The sequence below is a fragment of the Corticium candelabrum genome, chromosome 5 (assembly GCF_963422355.1).
Source record: "Corticium candelabrum chromosome 5, ooCorCand1.1, whole genome shotgun sequence".
Lineage (NCBI taxonomy): Eukaryota > Metazoa > Porifera > Homoscleromorpha > Homosclerophorida > Plakinidae > Corticium > Corticium candelabrum.
The window spans coordinates 8,865,380-8,886,726 of NC_085089.1; the positions used below are offsets into that span (position 1 = coordinate 8,865,380).

The following is a 21,347-nucleotide window of genomic DNA, read 5'->3' on the forward strand; positions in this document are numbered from 1 at the left end:
CTGTTAATTAATTAAGTGAAATCCTGTAAAGGACAACGTCAAATTCCAGTAGAAGGTGTTCGCGGGTAGGAGGTATATTCACGTGCATGGCATCTGATACAACAACATCCGCCTTTGGGGCGGTGCATTGTTATGGATTGTTTGGCATGCTTCCTTTGTCCAATGACATCACACTACTCGTTATACGATAGTCGCGGTTAGCAGTTTTCGCAGGTGATTACAAGCTGCGTAGCAGAATCACGCTGTCTAACGCTTGTGCACGAGTGACTTCACCATTTTGGAGAGAAGTCGATTTTGTAGCTCGTGGTATCACAGCGCACTTAGCGTGAACATGGATGAACACTGTAAAGTGTACAAGCAAGGTTATCTCTTGAAATCACCACCTCTAAATGTTTCAGATCAAACAAAGGGTTTTAAGGTGCGTGAACCAACTGAGCTCTGTGCTAACAGGTGTGACGTCATATGTGTTGTGCTTTAGCGATGGCGGAAACGATGGTGTGTCTTGTTGTCGGACTCTCGTAGCCAAGTCAGCCTTTATTATTACAAAAATGAAAACGCATTCATTCGGAACAAGTTTCCTCTTGGCATTATTCCTACTGACGAGGTTTTCTCTTGTGAGGCGGGATTACCTGTGAACACTGGCAACAGCAGGTACAAATTTGTATGGAAAATGCATCTCTCTAGACGCAAATTTTACCTCGCCTCGGATTCCAGGTAAGTGTAGTATTGAGTACGTGTTACCGTACAGTGTACTAATTTGATACGGTCCTGTGACTCGTTTTGTTGTTTTTATATTACAATATAGCTATGAAATGAACCTATGGGTCGAGGCCGTCCTGAAGGTGGTTCCTCATCTTGCTTCTAGGGACAGACGGCAGAGTGCAGGAGAGATGAGTCAGGATGCTCATTCTTCAGCTGCAAGTGCAGTCTCTATGTGTGAAAACACAAGCCAGGAACGGGATGAATGGTCTGATTGGGATAGTGATGAGCAGGATTTTGACGGAGAAAGTTCAGACAATTTTCATTTTCCTTCTCCTCCGCCTCCACTTCCACCTGTGCCAAATTTTCGCTTTCCTCCTGTTTGCTAGTAGCTAGTGTTTTAGTTAAGCATTTATATATACATTATATTATGAGGTTAGGGATGCATAGCTATACTTGACAATGGGAGCAGCATTCTGTATTCTATGTTGATGACATTGTAACAAGAAACTACATGTACTCTAATGTTTGTAACTTGTAGATAAACATGTTAAACTGACTTGCTTTGGTAGAAGTGGACATTCAACTATACAATTGGCAAGGTGGACAGATATTCAAACTTTACATTTAATTGTAATTTTGTAAATTTGGTTTTGTTTTATGAATATGTAAAATTGAAAGCAGAATTACAGTGTCTCATAAACTGTTAGAGGTTACTAGCATTCTCCTTGTTGTATATCAGCTACAGATAGCTACTAGATATCTTTGTTGATACAACATTCTTGTAAGATATTCAGCTGGGTCATTTGCAGCAGGTTATATTTCCCAGAAAGCGTGTGATTTGAGGTACACCGTATAGTACTTTCATACAAAATCATTAATGACTATGGTATAAGATGAAACATTGACAGGAAACTAGTTTGGTGGTGGGCATCATAATTGTTGGCTAATTGATATACCTGGTATGTACGGATATTTCCCACCCACTATTACGTGGTTGCATCATGGAGGAGGTTACCATTGACAGTTACGTTCGTGGCCATCACATTTCCTTAACTTACTGGTCTCCAGCTACTGTGTTGATGAAGAATTGCTGTGTCAGTGCAAAGAACGTGACTCACATGACTCCTGCTTCATTGCGATTGGTAACTTCACGGCCTCATTCTCATGTTTAACCTCCCTGCCAGACAGGGTATAGGCACAACAGACAGCAGGCAAGGGTTACCATCTTGTGGCCTCATCCGGGTGATGTACAGCCACATCGCTATAAGATACCTGATCCATGAGGATGATGATGTCCATTGTCGCATATCCCGGTTGCCAAAATAATGGCAATTTTATTTGGCACTCACTGAAAAATCCGCTAAAACAAAGTCCCGCCAATATTTCATCTTATACAGTATCAGAGTTGATGATGGCCGGGCCATCATGGACCAGACCAATATTAATTAATTAATTAAATAATTCTACCCAATCACTACTTCCATATGTCATCTTCTCTAATGTATGTAGACTATACCTTATATATGTTACAAATGTTATGTAAGAGACTAAGTAGAACTAACACACTGCACAATAAAAAGTTTTAATTAAAAAACCTTTTGGATTGGCACTTCCTCAGTGTACGCTGAATGCACTATGTTAACTCAGATATTTGCTATCCCTCATAAAAACTATAATTGGACAAAAGGTTCCAAGTGTGGTAGGTTCAAAGCCACAGTCAATGTTTGGTGTTTGTATATGGATGACTACTTGTCGTTTCCAGTAGTAGTAGAAGCAGTTGTTATAAGTTTTGCATCTTCTCAATTTGGTGTGTGGTTACAATTTCAAGCATGCATGGTTTTTCTGATCACAACTTCTGACTACTGCTTTGTGGACACATCTATGTTGTGTTACTTGATTTCTCCTATATAGAAGTGTGGGCATATAAAAGTGAACAATATAATTATTATAAATGAAAGTCTCCTGGAACAGAAAACAGCAACGAGAAGTTGTGACCAGAAAAACGTAGTTGCCATGCATGCTTGGCACCTTAACCACTCACATACACCAAATTGGTAAAGTGCAAAACCTATATATACCTACTGCCTCTAACTGGAGGCCACAAAACACCAACCAAATATCAACGCAGGCTATAGCCATGAACTTGTAAGATCGACTCTGGAATCCATAGACTACAGTATCATGTACAGAATTTAGTAAGTAATTCTTTTTATGTGCTTATTGTTAGTTGTTATGTTTTCTTCTCTATGCTGCTATAGTGAGAATTGTATCCGAATGTGATACAAATAAAATACATCAATCAATCAATCAATATCCAGGTTAGCATGGCATAAGTGTTATAATTCAAATGAGGAAGGTATGTCGACCAAAAGTCCAAATGTAATAACTAGTAGGTCTGGGCTGTGTTAGCTTTACTTAGAGTAATTTACATAATAATAATTATTATCTGCCACAGCAATGTGCTACATGTCAAGTTACCAACTATTGTATTCTTTACTCTAACTCCAGACAGTAGACTAGTAGCTCCATTCTGATATCGATATATCTATATGTCCATTGAACTACAGAACTAATAACGATATACTAACGACCGCATTGTCTGAGAATGATTACCGTTAAAATTGAAAGCATGGGGTACCTATCTCTCGGTGTGTGCTCAACTGGAGCAGATTAGATAAAACTTCTCCTGCGAACATATGCATGAGCACAGAGAAATCGTCCTTACTTACGAATGAAACTCATCTTGCTAATCCACAAATAGTAATCACCACTTTTTACCTGTAGAAGTCATTTTCTGTCGCTAAAACCCGCCATGCAAGTAGATACAGCGGTACAGGCAGACAGCACAGCGACATACTGCGCACGCGCACTAAGGAGCAATCTAATTTACCACATTAGGTAATTAATTAATTAATTAACTTAGCATGATCTGTTGCATACATTGCCAATTCACTTACAAACAAATCTCAATGTGAACTCCATTATAAAAACTTGGAGTTGCTTTGTGAAATCCATTTGTTGTATTCAATTCACTTGAAATCAATTTTATACATACTTACAAACTCAAAACTATTCCTGCAACCAAGACAGGATGGCAATCATCAGTCATACTAACAGGACATATAAGCATGAACGTGCTGTATATCTATCAGGTACAGTACTAGTGCTAGTACTGTACTGATCAATACAGAAATAAACCCTTTTCCCAAAATGAACCCATGCAACTCTGTTGCAGTGGCTTCTGACCAGTATAAGATAGAGATAGTAGCTGCAGCTTTATATACCTTCTATTTATTTTTAAATTAATGATTTCTAACCCTTTAATTAAATACGTGAAATGCCTGAACACTGGCAGGTCTGTACCTTATACACTGACGTCTGATGTCAAACTACGAGCACACAAGCAGACAAAAAAAGCAATATCATTGCAACTGCTAATTTCTCCCAATCTGATTTCATTACTGAATTCAGCTGACATCAGTATACACAGTATTTCCAAATAGCAATGGATCTGTGACAGGTTGGAGCAAAAAAGCAAATGCTACCAGTCCTACCACAAATACACAAGCTAACGTGGCAGCTGCAAAACAACAATTGACATTGACATTAACTTTTTCCATGATAAAAATAACAAATTGTTACCTTTCCATATAGAAAACTGCATTATACCAGCAAAGTCTGGGAATCCCATGAAATTGCAGAACATGTGGCAAACCACTGGACCAATTAAATGACCTAAATACAGAAATTTGCAATTGTGAAAATTTAACTTAACCACAAATTTACAATGATCCTGCCTATTCAGTGAATTCATAAACTCTTATGATATAGTCAATCTGGTACACTACCTGTATCAAATTATACCATCCATATATACAGTATCTACAAATTACATAAATTACTACTGCAAAGTGTGTGTGTGTGTGTGTGTGTGTGTGTGTGTGTGTGTGTGTGTGTGTGTGTGTGTGTGTGTGTGTGTGTGTGTGTGTGTTATTGCTCAGTTGGTTAGAGAATATACATCCAATAGAGTGTGTACATCCGGAACCTTGCAGGGTTGCAAGTTCAAGTCACAGTAATGGCGAGCTACTGCATAATTTCCTTGGGCAAGAAACTTACGCACAATTGCCTCTCTCGACCAGGAGTATAAATGAGTACCTGGTCTTTGACTGCGGGACTAAGCGGCCATCTGCTGTGATGTGACATCAGCCACCTGGGGTCCTGGTGAGACTTTAGGTGTTCACACCACAGTTGGCTTCACAAGCCAGTGCTCCTGTGAGTACCTGGCTGGTTCCAGGAGATTGCTAGCGCAAACCCAAAGTTCTCCTGAGTAGAGCCCAGGAGTCCAGCTATGGGCTGGAGCGTGACCAGTATCTGGCAGCTCCTAACGTTTAGTTTAGTTTAGTTTTGAGTGTGTGTGTGTGTGTGTGTGTGTGTGTGTGTGTGTGTGTGTGTGTGTGTGTGTGTGTGTGTGTGTGTGTGTGTGTGTACATGACAAAACTTAGAGCATTTAAATTGTGTCTTTGTTTTAATTGATTAACTTATTGCATGCTGCCCTATAACATATAAATTCACACAGCTAGCACAAAGACATCTGAAAATGTCTAAAAATGTGGTAAGCATAAACAACCAACCTGTTCTCAAAAAGAGATAACAACTGTATGCTCCAAAGACACTCGTATAGCAAAATTGAAATACTAAGAACATGTACAGCTACTCCAAGTAGAATATAACAATCAGTGCCAACGAACTAACTCACAAGATTCTAAACAAATGTGGACGACAGGACTTCCATTATTATTTGAGAGTCTTTCAATCACATGGTGGATATGAGCTACAAAATTTCTAAAGATATACTCCCCAAAAACAGATAATAGGCTAAGGAAATACCACCACAAACATCTCACCGACTCCAAAGAAGAATGGACACACAATCACTGATCCTAATAGCTGACAATGTGGCCATAGCACTGGCAGCATACAAGCACGAAAGGTAAACTCCTCGGCAAATGGAGCCTACAAATTTGTTTCATTAGTAAAAAGACAAAACTTTGATTGTACAATACACACAACAATGTAGTTTCGCAATGCCAAAATTTGAAATGCTTGTGGTTCTTCTTCTGTTTCTGCAACATACAAGTGCAGCTGTCAATACAAAAACGCATATTAAATGAGTACAGTCAATACAAAAAATAACATAACAAAGTGCACCAACTATACTTTCAACATCACTATCTACTAATTAGGAATAAACCAAACTGATGAAAACGCACACATACAGTAGACAGGCATGCAACAAACACACAAACAATTTGGTCAAAAGACAAAAAGAAGCTTGATTAGTGTGCTACATCTAGGGCTTTCATCAGCATGAGGGAGGGGGGGGGGGGGTTATGGTAAACGTCAATGCTCTTTGTGTAGTGTGAAAGGCCTTAATTGATACATATGTGCCATACTAGTCATTACCTGATGCACTACATTCCATCATCATCATAACCATTGGTCCAGCAAACAAAACCTAATGTATCCAGACAAAAACAGAATGAGCATATAACAGTAGCAGAATTCAACTTCAAGTTAATTTATTTCAAAATCTTCAGCAGCACTGTTGTGATATCACAAAAATAATTAATTATCTCAAAGAATAAATTAATCCTTATCAATGGTTAAAAGTGTTGCCTTGATACTGACTGTTATGTTTCTTATTGAATGCAAATGCATCAATTACGTAACAAACCATTGTCAATATGAGAGGATAGACAGCTGCTTGAAGAAGATGGTCTGACCTCAATCCAAGCCAGGTAGAAAGAGGATAAGCCTAATCAACAACAGAGAGTCATAGTTCAACATGTACTAAATCGACCAATAAAACATGCTCTTGGTCAAATGACTGCAGTACCCTGTGCCCATCTGATGAAGAACTGAAGAATAATAAAATAAGCGGAGAAACACCACACACAACCATCACACTCACTATTCGTCTTTTCACCGTTCTTGGATGATTTCTGCATCACACAACCAACTTTAGTTGATAAAAGATACTGCTATTAATCACTACTTAACTTAATCATTTAAAATACCTACTATAAACTTTACAAAGAGCAAACAAAACCCTTGACAGCAGGCCCTTCCATAAGCCGCTTATACACATACAGTTACATGCCAGTTTCAATTGCAACATTATTGTCACACCATCATAGGTGTCAAGACTCGGAATCAACTCCCACACTCCTGAGAAGGTCTGCAAATCTTCTGGAAACTCCGACTACTAGCCTTGTATTGAAGCAACTCAAATGCAAGATCCAGACTATTAAAACAATCAAAAATTGTGGAATCCTGGAAGTGAGGATGGGAGGCAACCATAGGTTTGAGAGCCATATTTAGAGAGACACAAATCCGCCTAGATAAGGCCGCACCAAAAAATTGTGTGATTGGGGTAACATGCAGAGGAAAAAGACGGGTGGGCAGAGTTTTTATTTTTATTTTTTTATTTTTAAAAATTATTATCAATCATCATCTTTGGAGGTGGCTGTTGTCGCAGTTTGCATGCTACATGAGTACATCGTCCACTCAATCACCAAATCCAACCTCCTGCAACACCTTACGAAGACTACAGTCGCCAGACACATAAACAATCTTGCCATCTCTGAAAACACGTGCCCCCTCAAACACGGATATGCACGGGGCAACAGTAGCCATCTTATTTCTCAGCATGCGCATGCACAAAATCAGCGGCCGTCCAAACATGGCATGCTGAGTACATTGTCCACTTGATCACCGAATACAACTTCCTGCAAGATTACAGTAGCCAGACACACGAAGAATCTTGCCATCTCTCAAAACACATTCCCCTAGAACACGAGTATGCCCAGGCCAACAGAAAACATATTTAAATAAAAAACTCAGCGGACCTTGAGCTCCAAACATGGGCGGGCGGGTTACCTCAATTAGACAATTTTTCGGTGCAGCCTAATATAATATTTTTAGCTCAATAAAAGAACAGGTCATATTGCAGAGAAACTATTTGAGTCTCCAAGGATGGTGACTTCTCTCCAGGAACCTAAACCTTGGGAGTTGACAGGTTTGCACCATTCAAAAAAAGATGAGAAACATGACAGTATGAAAATTAACTATAATACCTCATAATAAATTCCAGATGTCAGAACATCAACACAATTCAATTCCTCCAATTAGTACAAATCTAACGCCACAACATAATTATTTCATAAATCTTGGTATCCATTGTCGTATTCAGTACATTGACATCTACTATATAATTATAATAGCATAACACATGTGTGCATTTGTAATTGTTAATTCACAATTAATCCCCACAACAGAACTACCAAGCAATGATCTTGATAGATACCAAATTGATTAAGTGATGTCAGCTGCCTGTAAAGTCACCACATTGTCATATAAAAGGAGTCCCTATCCCATCCAGCAGCATCTACAATTAAAATTCAAAGGCTAAACTACATTTGTAGAAATTCGGAAATGATGGACACTATTCTATACTACAGAACAAGCGACAACACATACAACTATATCATACATCCAGTCCACAAAATTGCACACTAACATAAAAAGACAACAGTGTGTGCTGCACGTGTAAACTGCGTGCACCAAATTTTTTTAGTAAAAAAAGCATGCTACAACAATCTCCCTAGTCCAGTTACGTCTTATAAAACGTCTCTTGAAATCTCGCTGTAATAGAAACCTTCATAAAGTAAGACTATAATCAATTTAATTTCATTATCGTTACCTCGGTAATCCAGTTCTCCACGCGTAAAGGCTAGATATGAGAATAAACCCAAGCAATAAACAGCATCCCAAGCTTTCCTGAAAAGAAAGGTGACTGAACAGTACCCGTTCAGGCCACAGCATGTTGCTGCCACGTGATCCAATATCACGTGACAAAACAACCATGTGACTTTACAAACCCAAAATGATTGTAGTAATTGACTCACTAACCTTAACCAAGCCACATCTACTACTATAATAGTAGTAATGACCCATGTATTTTATAAACACAAGTAACTACACGCCTACATCCGGGAGAGTAGATTGTGTAAAAACGGCGGGAATAGGCTAATGGCGTCGGGCCGGAAAAGATCATCTCCTTGGGGAGAGATAAGTCCTTTGCAGTTCAAAATGCACGTTGGAATGAAAGAGGGAGCTACTGATTTTGAAAAGCTTGTTGGATGTTGTGAGTTCCTAGTGGGAGTCACAGTTTTACTGAACATCTCTAGACCTAATCACTCTTGCTTTCAGTAAGAACACAAGCAAGGATGATGGCAGCAGCAAGAAATCTTCATTTTCAAATTGATGGTAGTCGCTGCCAATCATGCAACGCGACTAGGCCACCGTCGTGTTGTGTATTCTGTGAACGTCCCGTTTGTGGCGATTGTGCAAGAATTTGTACGGCCTGCTCACTCTCATTCTGTCCATTGTGTTCAACAATACAGTAAGCTACTACAAACTTTGAGATATTCGATTTGCTAAGGGTTTAAGATTAATTAACTTAACATATCATTTCTAAATTGATCAGATATTCAGAGCAGTGGAAAGATGAGAAGGTCACGTGTCTCAGCTGCTTATCATCTTGACGATTTGATGATGAAGGAGCTTTGGGTTTTGAATATTTTCTATCTTACTGACTCCTAAGACAAAGCTTGCAACTCCATCGACCTGCAGCATGCATAGCAAGCATTATTGTTGTAGTGTATTATATGACACAAATAATTGGTACCTTCAGGTGGCTGTTGCATTGGTGGGTTAAGACAGAACATATGGAAACCACGGTCACAATCATCACAGAAAAGCAGCTGATCCTGCAAGTTGAGAAGAGCTTTTTAGCAGTGAGTGAGCAAAAATAGACAGTCTTTACATCATTATCAGATGTGCCACATATTCCACATGACTTGCATTCAATGCACTGCCATCTGTACTGTAGAACAACCGATGTCAAGCTGGGAGTGAATTGTAGACATGTCGGATGACCTAAAAATACCAATTGCAGGTTCATTTACTATGTCATTAATTACTAAAAGTAATGTATGTACTACATCTACTTGTGATACTGCACTGTGTGCATCTTGCACCCATTTGAACAGTAAGGATACTCTAGTGGTGTGTGTGTGTGTGTGTGTGTGTGTGTGTGTGTGTGTGTGTGTGTGTGTGTGTGTGTGTTGTGTGTGTGTGTGTATGCAGCCATGTAGTAGGTACTCAATCTCATTAGTTACACCTGATCGTCCACAGTCAGCACATGAAATCAGTGTTTCTGGCTTATTAGTTTTCTTGTTCTTGACTGAATCACCAAGGCAGAAATCACAGTAATCATTTGGAGATGCAGTTCGTCTTGGTTTAAAATCAGCCATTAGAGGATTGTTAGATGCTGCAGAAGGATGAATGGCTAATGCAGGAAACACTGATACAGGATCATCTTGAAAGCCACTGTTTCCACATTCAACCTTCCTCTCCCATTTGTCTGCTTTGACTTCGAAGTTTGGCTAAACGAGTAGGGAGTTGGCTTGTGATTTGCTGCTGGAAATGAAAAATATGATTATCGAGCATTTGTACAGAAGAAACTGGAATTAGCTTTTTATCTCTACAGAGTGGCGAGTACCTTCTTTTTGCTTGAGATTGTTGATCGTTTTCCCAGATAGGTTTCATCATCACTGGAGTCATCAACTTCCCCTACATCATATGGGTCATCTCCATTGTCAGAACCAACCTTTTATATCATCAAATTTAATTCACTGTATGTACATAATTTATCTTTCAGTCTTGTACTTGTTTGTCCTCATCACTGTATTGTGAGTCTGCAGCTGCTGCTCGGCTTAAATCAGCAGCTCTTCTTTTTGCCTCTCGCCTTGGCAACAGGAGGCCACTTTCACAAATCAAGTTTGCAGTTCCTTTTTGTCCTTCATAACAACTTAGTATGTCGACATCGCCTGGTCTCTTACGGCGCCATCTCTCAGCTGTGTACGTGAATATCTAATGCATATGTACAGCAAACAGAGCTACTTATATAAATTTGTCTCCTTGTGTTCATTACGATGCTTACTATACAATACGTGAAAAATTATCTAATCAGTTCGAATAATTTCAATCTCTCGCCTCCACAGCATTTATAGACAGGCAATCAGACACACTCGTTCTAAACTTGTACATCTAGTAGGAAACTAGAGCGGCTACTAACGAACCTTTCCTGGTTGTTGCCCTTGTTGGCGGTCTTTCTCATTCTTCCAGAGTTTGCCTGGTATGTGAGGTATCCCAGTTTGTGCATCGTAGTATGGTGATCTTTTCTTGCGATCTCTAGTCAACTTTGAATTGTAAGCTGACGCATGCTGTACAGCGTCATCATACACATTACTACAGAGGATCACGTCATTACTCATAAAGTCGATACAAATCATACAAAACGCACACTCTGTGTTCCATAATTTGCAACACAACGGTCATAAACTACAGCATACGGGAATAGATGTGACGTCTCTATCCCGGATGTAGATTATTTTGGTTCAACATCTTTGGATATGAAGTAATTTATAGGAGACTTTTATAGATATAGAGATAGTCACTTACTTAGTGTATTACTGACGCATGACCTTTAATGGTTTTGCTTAGATTGAACATTGATGGTTTACTTGTCTACTTTCCGTATGATTACATTTACCCAGAACAGTATAGCTACATGAAGGAGTTGAAGGCAGCTCTTGATGCGAAGGTTTGTAATGCATTTATTTAATAGGAAACGTACGACTTGCATTATATATGAATGGTTTCATGATCACTAGGGTCATTGTGTTCTGGAAATGCCTTCTGGTACAGGCAAGACAGTATCATTGCTTTCCCTTATAGTTGCTTATCACAAGGCTAGATGAACCTGTGGTGAAATTAAAGAATAATTTCGATTGACTTATTTGTGGACAGGTCAATCCGTCATCTTGTTCGAAGTTAATTTACTGCTCAAGAACCGTTCCAGAGATTGAGAAAGTGCAATTGATTTCTAAATGCGTGTATAATAGTGGAGTATATAAGTGTAGTATAAGTGCAGTATAATTCTAGTTTAGTTAATTAAGTGTAGTTGTGCTGGTGACAGGTTCCATGTAAGAGATTTTTTATGTCAAATGCATGATCAATGTTAGATGATGATTACTGATCATATAAGTGTGTTAGTAGTGTACTGTACTGTACTGTACTGTACCATTTCTTATTGTTTTGTAGACAGTATTTTTGTTATCTAATGACGAAAGTGACGTCACATTAACTCTTGTTAGTCTTACAGCAGGATTATCAACTACCATTTCTAATTATTTTCATGTTATAGTTATATGTTATGTTACTTAGTCATGTCCCCAGACTCATGTGTCCTTGGCAGTGTCCAGTTCCCGTATTGAAAGTGGCTAATTTTATGAGTCTGAGGACGAGAGTAATGTTATACTGTGCATTCTAGTTTATTGTACTATCAGCAGTTTGCACATTTTGTCAGATGCAAACAGGGAGATTTAATAATTGTAATAGACACAATAGCAAGACTACATCAGCAGCAACTACTTAGACAGCATGCAGGATGTCAAATTTGAGTAGAAACTGTCTAGATATCAAACTGTTGTTTGGTCATGTAGCTAAGGGGCTTATACTTTATGATGCCTTTATTGCATGTATATTAGCTGGTTTGATGGAATGTCATATAATGTCTGCATAGATGAAGATTTGTATTGTGGTGCTTGCAGACTTGTATAGTCATTTGTCTGACGAACTTCAGCAGCCATTGGCAGTTTTAATAATAAGTATAGTGTATAGTGCTCTTTGTTGATCAGGTTTTGGAAGAAATGAAAGTTTTGGTTGAATATTGTGAGAAGGAAGCCGGAGAACCAACAAAACTGTTAGCTATTGGAGTGAGCTCAAGAAAGAATTTGTGCATTCATCCTGAGGTAGTTGAATGGACTTATGATTATGTTGTATGTTGAATCAGTGATATAGAGATGATGCTGAATGCTCATGTTCATTTAGTAGTTGCATGCAACAAAGATCCATATTTTTATTTACAGTAGTGATTATGTAAAACAGTGTAATTTACAATTACTGTATGCTAGGTCAGTGGTCACAGAAATGGACAGGTGGTTGACAGCAAATGTCACAGGTTGACGGCGTCATTTGTTAGAGAGCAACACACTGAGAATAGTGAAGTTGAAGTCTGTTCATATTATGAGGTGTATGTTTATTTAGAGGCCCTGTTGATGTGCTTTGAACATGTGAGAAAACGTTTGATGACATTACATTGTGTTAATTGTCACTGTAGACATTTGAAAGAGAGGGTCGTGAGGTACCATTACCACCAGGAGTTTATAACCTTGACGATCTCAAGGAATTTGGTCGATCTCAAAGAATTTGCCCATATTTTTTGGCTCGTTATTCTGTTAGTGTTGTGAAACTGTGTTTTGTCTATTGATTATACAGTCTGTCTGTTTTTAGATGATTCATGCTAATGTAATTGTTTATAGCTACTACTACCTTCTGGATCCAAAGATTGCAGACGTTGTATCTAAGGAACTTCCAAAAGCAAGTGTTGTTGTGTTTGATGAGGCACACAATATTGACAACGTATGCATTGAGAGCATGAGCGTTAACATCAGTCGACGTACTTTGGATCAGTGTTCAGCAAGTGTAGATTCTTTGCAGAAACACATCAGAGAGTAAGTCAAGACTAACTAGTGACATTATACAACTAAACACTAAAATTTAGTACTATCTTTATGCAAACAACTGTGGGCATGACTTATTTTTGGTAAATGTGGGAGAGACTGGTACAGTGGTGGGTAGGACAATGTCAATGAAGTGGTTGCAGCAAAACTGGGTAGGACAATGTCAATGAAATGGTTGCAGCAAAACTATAGCAGTTGTAAGTGTATCAAGATGTTTATGTGTGTGGATTGAAGAACAAGCTAAAGTGATGTGTTGAAGTAAAGAATTTCTTTGTGAATAGAATTTGAAGTTAGGATCAAGCACTTTTGATTATGCTTTCATGCAGCGTAGAAAGTTTGATTAAGTAGTTTATCTTCCTTATAGTTCGTAATGTGTAAGTAGTTTTAAGTTTAGGTGTCAAGTGGATTATTTGAAGCATCTTGTAAGGTAGAAACATTAACGTAGCAGTCTAGGCAATTCTCAAATATACTTTGAGTTGTAACAATGTTTCTTTGTAATAAATGATCTTGTGTACTATTAACTAATTAATGTTCTAGCATTGCCTGGTACTAATGAGACTTTACTTCTGTATATAGTATTAAAGTAGCAGCATTAACGTAGCAGTGTAAGGAATTAATTCTCAAATATAGTATGAGTTGTAACAATGCATGTGTTTCTATACAAGAGGACAGGAACAAGAATACAAAATATTTATGTATGTAATAAATATAAAACAAAGTAGGGATGACTGCTACTTTATGCTCGTGCTTGAATAAAAAGGGTCGATACTTTCGCAGACAAGTAATCATACTTTACTTCTGAAACCAATCTCTCACAATTAAATTCCTACTTCACTCTGTTTGCTTTCAAGGTGGCTGCTTGGATAGGAGTGAAGTAGGGATTTAATTGTGGGATATTGGTTTCAGTTGTAAAGTATGAGTGCTTGCCTGCGGAAATTTTGACCTCTTTTTTCAAGCGCTAGCATAAAGTACACAGCCATTCCTACTTTGTTTTTTATTACATAAATATTTTATATTCTTGTTACTGTTAGCAACATAGGCATGCAATTGGTAAATACGCCATAATTTGTGGAATTTGAGACATATATTGAATTGTATATTTGACTTTTTTATTTCTATTAGTTTAAGTTAACATTATTTCATATTGTTAGCTGCAATTATTTAATTATAAAGCAAACAATTTGTTGCAGTAACAATATCAATATATGTCTTGCAGTAGCACTTTTTGAAATTACGATTGATGCCTTTTCTAGACATTAGTTACTTTGTTTTATATAGACTGAAGCAAAAGGATGCTCAACGTTTGCAAAATGAGTATCAGAGGCTTGTGGAAGGTGCAGTGTATTTATCATTAATAGCCTCTCAGCCACCAATTTGATTGTGTGTGTTTGTGTTGTTGTTTTTATTGTAAGTTAGGTTTAAGAGATGCTTACAGGTCTCGTGAAACTGATATTTATCTTGCAAATCCAGGCAAGTGGTTGTTGCTGTGCTTGTGGGTAGAATTTTGTAATATGCATTTTTCTTTAGTGCTACCAGATGAGATTTTGCAAGGTAAAGTTAGGGCTTGGACATACCAGTCATGTTACGTACTTTAAGCTCAAGTGCAACTGTAGGGATAGGAGTGTGCTTATTTATATTCTGTATACTACGTCTTTCTGTTTTTTTAGTGGTTTGCTGATTCATCTATTTGTCTGCGTGCTGTTTACTTGCAGCTAGGCTTGGATTTTGCTTGTGTATGCATGTACACTATTTGTAGGATTAGGTGTACTTTTCTATGTGGAATAGAGCATGGCATGAGTACAACTAGAGGATTACTTGGAAATGATGGTTTTGGTTTGCATGTCTGTCTGTCAGCTAGTTTGTCCTATCAGATTGTTTATCTGCTTGTTCATCTGTTTGACTGACAGGCGGTGTTATTGCTGACTGCTGAAGTCTCAGGTTTATTCTGTGTTCTTTGCACATATGGTAGATGTGGGTGTCTGTTGTCAGGCACATGTTTTGATGCTATGTTGTAAGATTGAACATGCTTGTTTGATGCTGTCTTGTTACAATAGTGTACGGGTTGATATGTCCTTGTTTTTCATGATGTGGAGTTGAACCAAGTGTTCCCCCTCTTTTAGAATTAATATATTTGCTTTGGTAATAGAAGTGGTACCTGGAAACATCAGAAAAGCTGAACATTTTGCTGCATTTATGAGACGGTTTGTTGAATATTTGAAGGTGAGGCTGGGAATTTTAACTTTACTCAAATGTGGCAGATGTTCACATGATGCTTTTATAGAGTCGTTTACGGGTACAACATGTTGTGTCAGAGACGCCCTCATCTTTTCTTCAGCATGTTTCACAGACAGTCTGCATTGAAAGGAAGCCTCTTAGGTTTGAGACAGATGTTTGCTTTAGAGGCATATTTGTCACATATTGTTTGTTTTTTCTGTAGGTTTTGTTCGGAACGTTTGCAATCATTAATCAAAACACTTGAACTTTCTGACTTTTCTGATTATCACAGTCTTACTGTTGTTGCAAGCTTTGCTACTCTTGTCAGTTCATATTCTAAAGGTTGTGTGTGTGTGTGTGTGTGTGTGTGTGTGTGTGTGTGTGTGTGTGTGTGTGTGTGTGTGTGTGTGTGTGTGTGGTGTGTGTGTACATGTTTTATTTGTGTAGTTTGTCCATGCCCATGTTTGAAATACTGTTATACGTTTTCTTCATAGGGTTTAGTTTGATTATTGAACCGTTTGATGACAGAGCTCCCACTATTTCAAATCCAATTCTACATTTTAGGTTTGTGAGATTGCTATTGCTTTATGGTTGTTCATCACATGGTGTTCTAACGTAGTAGTCTTTATTATAGCTGCATGGATGCATCAATAGCTATTCGTCCTGTGTTTGAGCGGTTCCAGTCAGTTGTTATAACTTCTGGGGTAAGTAAACATGAATGTTGAACATGTGTGAAATTTAACAGAGTTTGTCTGTATTTTTCTAGACTCTTTCTCCATTGGACATGTACCCCAAAATTCTTAACTTTCATCCTGTTACGATGGCGACATTTACAATGACTCTCTCTCGTCCATGTTTCTGCCCTTTGGTATTAGAGATAATGAAATGTATCAAACGCTAACTGCATGGATTCTCAGAATAGAATTTTGTGTTAGATTGTGAGCCGTGGCAATGATCAAGTTGCAATGACGTCAAAGTTTGAGTCTCGTGAAGATCTAGGTTTGGTATATCTCATTGTTGCAGAGTATTGATTTAATTGCTGTAGGGCTTTTATATTCCTTAGCTGTCATACGTAACTATGGCAACTTGCTTGTTGACTTGTCTGCTTGTGTTCCTGATGGCATAGTTTGTTTTTTCCCGAGCTATGTGTACATGGTGGGCATTTCATTTGACAAGTGGTTCTGTCTTAATATCTGACTTTATTTGCCAACTAGGAGGCAGTCGTTGCTGCATGGTCTGAGCAGGGCATCATATCAAATGTGCAGAGAAACAAGCTGTTGTTTGTTGAGACACAGGATGGTGCGGAAACAAGCTTAGCATTAGAGAATTATCATAAGGTGTCATGCTTTGGGAAGTATTCAATAATGATTTTAAAGTGTTCTTTAATTTAGGCTTGTAGCAATGGACGAGGAGCTATCTTATTGTCTGTGGCAAGAGGAAAGGTTTCAGAGGGAATTGATTTTAGTAAGAATAACTAAGGATCGTCTCTAAATAACAGTCGTTTAGGATATGAACAATGTTTTGATTTGCTAACAAACTCACATGCCCACTAATTTGAAAGAATACATTAATCAAATTACGTGTTAATGTGGAAAATTGTTATTGACAGTCTGCAGTGGGTTTGTTGACTGCATATTGTATCGATTGTGTTTAGTGATACTGCATAGGCTATAACTATTTTACAGATTGGTTTCACAAAGTATCTGTAACACCCATTGTACAGCTTTGATGGGCATTCATATTGAAAACTGTGACTGTTTTGGTGCTTGCAACTAGTACTTATGGCAAAAACTGCTCTTCACATTGAGAAAGAGCAACTGATTGATATGCTTTAGCAAGAGTTCATTGTGTTTGTTAAATCGATGTGTTGTATCTTTTCACATCTTTGACATCTGAATCTATAAAACAGTGATGTATGATTTATCTGACTGCAGACCACCACTATGGGAGGGCTGTCATCATGTTTGGTATTCCTTATGTCTACACACAAAGCAGGATTTTGAAGGTTCTGATTTCTAGTTTTTGTACATTTGTTACTGATGCAGGTGGGGGCATTTGTGTTGTAGGCAAGGCTTGATTATCTTCGTGACCAGTTTGAAATTAAAGAGAATGATTTTCTGACTTTTGACGCAATGAGACATGCGGCGCAGGTGACAAATAGATGTATTTTACGTCTTGAATGACAACTACTCATTGTAATTTATGTCTAACAATAAATAGTGTGTTGGTCGTGTTATTCGAGGGAAGTCTGATTATGGAATCTTGGTGTTTGCCGACAAGGTAAATTGTTGAACACAATTACAAATACAATCTCTAATTAGCTCTTTCAAATCTTTAGCGGTTTTCTCGTATTGACAAGAAGAGTAAGCTACCCAAGTGGATTCAAGTTGGTATTTGTTGTGAAGTATAAGAAACACTTTGTTGTTGCAATATGTATTATTGGTTTTCTTAGGAGCATTTGAAGGACTCACTCTGTAATTTGTCAGTGGATGAAGCAGTACAGGTACAAGTTTGCTGTATAGTAGACATTTTTGTAGTCGTTAATTGAATCACTGTTCTTTTGCAGGTCTCTAAGCATTTTCTTCGTCAAATGGCCCAGCCTTTCAACAAAGTAGAGTCTTAGTATGGATCTCAAATATGGGATGCTTGTACAGAGCTGCAAACCACCTCTACATTCTGTTCTTGAATGTTATGTAACAGTAAAAACTGATCATGCCTAAATCAGCTGTCTTAGACTCAAGTTCATTGCTTACGAAAGGGTTCTATTATATTACAGTCAACAGAGACGTGCATCTTTTTCTTATGAGGACAGGTCATGCCATCTAAATTTGGACATTTGGTATTGTTTAATTAATTAAAAGCTAGAAGAGCTAGACAGCATCTCTGCTAACCGATGCCCTAAGAATGATTAGCATGCATTTGAATTCGAATTTTGTCAGCTGATATAGGAATGATCAGTCTTTGCTGTTGGCATGTCAAGAATGGGAAAAAGAGTGCTTTTAACTTAATACAGCTGAGTACTATGCAGTGTGACTGTCTCATATTTGAGAACTATACTGTTAGATATGAAACTTGAGCTCTACATCATCCCTGCAATGTTTTAGTTAATACTGTCAACTTGTTGTTTGAACAGGCAGAACAGTTGGGATTGTCTCTTTTAACTCTAGAACAAGTTCAATTAGGTGAGTGGAAGCAATCCTCAGATCTGGAAAGAATCGAAATGATTGTTTCATAACTGGCTCAACAGACTGCGCGGATGAATTGCCCGCGTTTAATTAATTAATTATAGTTATTATCTACAGGAGACTGTCTGGTCATTTAGCTCAGATGTAGATTATAGGTACTCTACTAACAATAGTCATAAAATTATAAATTATTGTAGTGTGTACACAAGACGGTACAGTACATCTGGTACAGTGCCTACGAGCCACTACGTACATTGTACACCCGTGATCATTGTACACCCGTGATCAATGTACGGGAGGTTACATTACGTCATTTCTGAGCTTGCTCAGTTGCTTTCGTCGACCACGTTGCTTGGTTTTGTGTTTTGCTGCCAATGGAACAGTCAGATCAGGTTCGAATGGTTGTTTTAGATGCCTAACTGGACATTTAAAGTTTGGTATTGTCGTAGTGTGACGGTTTTGTGGTGAGAGCGCGCGGCTTGCCGTGGTCGGCAACACATGATGAAGTCATCAATTTCTTCTCTCCTGTACCAGTGATGGGAGGACAGCAAGGTGTTCACTTTACGTTTACTCGTGATGGTCGACCTTCAGGGGAGGCTTTTATTGAGTTTGCGAATTTGGAAGATCTTGAATCAGCGCTTAGGAAGCACAACGCTCACATGGGCAGAAGATACGTCGAGGTATTTCGATCTAAGAAAACGGAGATGGATTGGGTGCTACAGAAGAATGGTCAAGGTACAAAGGTGGACGCGGTCGTGCGCCTGCGTGGACTGCCTTATGGGTGCGGCAAAGAGGACATCGAGCAGTTTTTTTCTGGTAAGAGCTAACGGGCTTTACGGGGCGATGGGTGGGTGTGATGGGTGGTTTATATGAAAAGGGTTACAGATTGGTGCGAATGGGATCACTCTGACGTCTGACATGGAGGGGAGGAGCAGCGGGGAAGCATTTGTTGAATTTACCAGCGCAGAAGAAGCAGATAAGGCGCTGGGAAGGCATCGTCAAGCCATGGCCCACAGGTCGGTTGGGAGGGTTGATCCAACCAATGGGACAACATCCTATTAGTAATGTAGTATGTCAAAGAAAGGTTCCGGAATAACTGTGTTGATGTTTCAGGTATGTTGAAGTGTTTCGATCAAATGCTGCAGAGTTGAAGTTTGTGCGTGAAGGAGATGGTAGGGGAGGATATAGTGGTTCCAGGCATACTCCGTATGAAAGAGGGAGACAAGGAGAGTATGATGCATCATTTCACAATCGCTATGGCAGTGGATACGAGCGAAGATACAGAGGAGGCAATCGTATGGGCTATGTTAGAGAGGATGGCTTGTCAACTGCTGCCATGTATTCAGATCAATATTATAACACTTTTGGTCAATATGAGATGGGTTATGGTCCTTCTGGTTATGGGATGAGACGAGATATGAGAGAAATAAGTATGATGGATAGAGAAGGTGCCAGGATGGGCATAGGGCTGAATGCCAGGTCTACAACTCCACATTGTGTTAGGATGAGAGGATTACCATTTTCTGCTACTGAACAGAATGTTTTGGAGTTCTTTGCTCCTCTTACTCCTGTTGCTGTTCATATGGAGTATGACAGATCAGGCAGAGCGTCAGGAGAAGCAACAGTAGACTTTGCTACTCATGAAGAGGCAAGTGAGGCGATGGGAAAAAACAGACAGTCTATGGGTAAGTAGTGGAAAGACTTCTGTGAGATAACTTGTGTGCGTGCGTGTGTGTGTGTGTGTGTGTGTGTGTGTGTGTGCGCACACGTGTGTGTGTATGGCTAGTTTGTGTGATTGCTTGACACTCGGAGCATGCGTTAGTGTGTTTGTGTTGCAGTATTAATTTTGTGTGTTTAGGTCATCGCTACATAGAGTTGTTTCTTCACTCATGCCCTACTCGTCCTGCTCCTGCTGCCGCTACTGCTATTTCAATGGGAGCTGCTGCTGCTTCAGGTCGAGTGTTGACAAATCCAGCAGTTCAGGATCATAATGTGTTAGCAGCCAGTTCATATGGCATAAGTGGTATGACTGCACAAGAATTGGTGACCGCTTACCCAACTTCCAGTATGACTATGACAGTTGGCTCAACTATGGGAGGTATTCCGACTGTTGCTCCAGCAGCTGCTCCATCTCCAGCGGCTGCAATGATGGTGAGCAGCATGAATAACAACATGGGCCAAGTGATGAGTTCAATGGCTCCTAGCATGGTGGTGGCAAGTATGGCTCCAAGCATGGCTCTTACTGGGGCTCCACAAATGAACATTGCAGGGGCCATTCCTAGAGATGGACAAGCCTTTAGTTCGTTCTAACATTGACATTGATTTCAGTAAGAACCTCACTTTTCTTGTCTTACATACGTTGCTGTACTGTTGACATTTGCTGTCGCCCTATATGATGGTTACGTCTGTACGTTAGTATGTATCGCTAATAATTTTCGATATTTCAAACCGCACAGTCTTGGTAATTATGTTTAAAGCCCTGTTCGGGTCACTAATAACAACCACGCTCTACCTAGCTATTTACATCCTTTAGTTC

At 38.9% G+C, this 21,347-nt stretch overlaps 6 protein-coding genes across 12 annotated transcripts; 4 read left to right on the plus strand and 2 right to left on the minus strand.

Moving 5' to 3' along the window:
* The first annotated feature begins 196 nt into the window (after positions 1-196).
* Positions 197-1,391, plus strand: LOC134180263 (GRB2-associated-binding protein 2-like). The gene is made up of 3 exons (XM_062647377.1): positions 197-418; positions 479-714; positions 806-1,391. Exons 1-3 carry the CDS (start codon positions 332-334, stop codon positions 1,086-1,088), a joined length of 606 nt encoding a protein of 201 aa, XP_062503361.1. The 5' UTR covers positions 197-331; the 3' UTR covers positions 1,089-1,391.
* Positions 1,392-3,711: 2,320 nt separating this feature from the next.
* Positions 3,712-8,602, minus strand: LOC134179808 (CAAX prenyl protease 2-like). Of its 3 annotated transcripts, none has more exons than XM_062646771.1 (11): positions 8,465-8,602; positions 6,599-6,704; positions 6,437-6,517; positions 6,166-6,217; positions 5,770-5,825; positions 5,607-5,715; positions 5,459-5,533; positions 5,334-5,396; positions 4,345-4,437; positions 4,165-4,282; positions 3,712-4,091 (listed from the first exon to the last, which is right to left on the minus strand). In XM_062646771.1, exons 1-10 carry the CDS (start codon positions 8,584-8,586, stop codon positions 4,170-4,172), a joined length of 870 nt encoding a protein of 289 aa, XP_062502755.1. In that variant the 5' UTR covers positions 8,587-8,602; the 3' UTR covers positions 3,712-4,091; positions 4,165-4,169. The 3 variants fall into 3 exon arrangements, with proteins under 3 accessions (XP_062502755.1, XP_062502756.1, XP_062502754.1); XM_062646772.1 differs by adding an exon at positions 7,839-7,900 and having other exon boundaries at positions 3,712-4,282; positions 8,465-8,593; XM_062646770.1 differs by having other exon boundaries at positions 3,712-4,282.
* A 169-nt stretch (positions 8,603-8,771) lies between these two features.
* LOC134179253 (uncharacterized) lies at positions 8,772-9,391 on the plus strand. Its single transcript, XM_062646110.1, has 3 exons — positions 8,772-8,908; positions 8,974-9,166; positions 9,251-9,391. Exons 1-3 carry the CDS (start codon positions 8,794-8,796, stop codon positions 9,306-9,308), a joined length of 366 nt encoding a protein of 121 aa, XP_062502094.1. The 5' UTR covers positions 8,772-8,793; the 3' UTR covers positions 9,309-9,391.
* LOC134179252 (zinc finger protein neuro-d4-like) lies at positions 9,251-11,186 on the minus strand. Of its 2 annotated transcripts, none has more exons than XM_062646109.1 (9): positions 11,132-11,186; positions 10,908-11,076; positions 10,495-10,698; positions 10,328-10,435; positions 10,173-10,242; positions 9,947-10,114; positions 9,590-9,702; positions 9,452-9,533; positions 9,251-9,390 (listed from the first exon to the last, which is right to left on the minus strand). In XM_062646109.1, the coding sequence occupies exons 1-9, from the start codon at positions 11,164-11,166 to the stop codon at positions 9,353-9,355; spliced, it is 987 nt and encodes a 328-aa protein (XP_062502093.1). In that variant the 5' UTR covers positions 11,167-11,186; the 3' UTR covers positions 9,251-9,352. The 2 variants fall into 2 exon arrangements, with proteins under 2 accessions (XP_062502093.1, XP_062502092.1); XM_062646108.1 differs by having other exon boundaries at positions 10,173-10,245.
* Positions 11,187-11,194: 8 nt separating this feature from the next.
* LOC134179254 (general transcription and DNA repair factor IIH helicase subunit XPD-like) lies at positions 11,195-19,045 on the plus strand. Of its 4 annotated transcripts, XM_062646112.1 has the most exons (28): positions 11,195-11,245; positions 11,332-11,431; positions 11,502-11,579; positions 11,638-11,700; positions 12,528-12,641; positions 12,804-12,920; positions 13,010-13,126; positions 13,183-13,403; positions 14,691-14,746; positions 14,829-14,882; positions 14,940-14,963; positions 15,559-15,632; positions 15,694-15,788; positions 15,850-15,968; positions 16,121-16,190; positions 16,261-16,330; positions 16,393-16,494; positions 16,562-16,625; positions 16,690-16,781; positions 16,841-16,963; positions 17,018-17,090; positions 17,561-17,631; positions 17,693-17,776; positions 17,847-17,906; positions 17,965-18,012; positions 18,079-18,129; positions 18,193-18,237; positions 18,760-19,045. In XM_062646112.1, exons 1-28 carry the CDS (start codon positions 11,241-11,243, stop codon positions 18,859-18,861), a joined length of 2,292 nt encoding a protein of 763 aa, XP_062502096.1. In that variant the 5' UTR covers positions 11,195-11,240; the 3' UTR covers positions 18,862-19,045. The 4 variants fall into 4 exon arrangements, with proteins under 4 accessions (XP_062502096.1, XP_062502098.1, XP_062502095.1 ...); XM_062646111.1 differs by lacking the exon at positions 11,195-11,245 and having other exon boundaries at positions 11,274-11,431; XM_062646114.1 differs by lacking the exons at positions 11,502-11,579; positions 11,638-11,700.
* A 96-nt stretch (positions 19,046-19,141) lies between these two features.
* LOC134180505 (heterogeneous nuclear ribonucleoprotein F-like) lies at positions 19,142-21,264 on the plus strand. The gene is made up of 5 exons (XM_062647676.1): positions 19,142-19,203; positions 19,261-19,627; positions 19,689-19,827; positions 19,925-20,496; positions 20,670-21,264. The coding sequence occupies exons 1-5, from the start codon at positions 19,186-19,188 to the stop codon at positions 21,119-21,121; spliced, it is 1,548 nt and encodes a 515-aa protein (XP_062503660.1). The 5' UTR covers positions 19,142-19,185; the 3' UTR covers positions 21,122-21,264.
* The last annotated feature ends 83 nt before the right edge of the window (positions 21,265-21,347 follow it).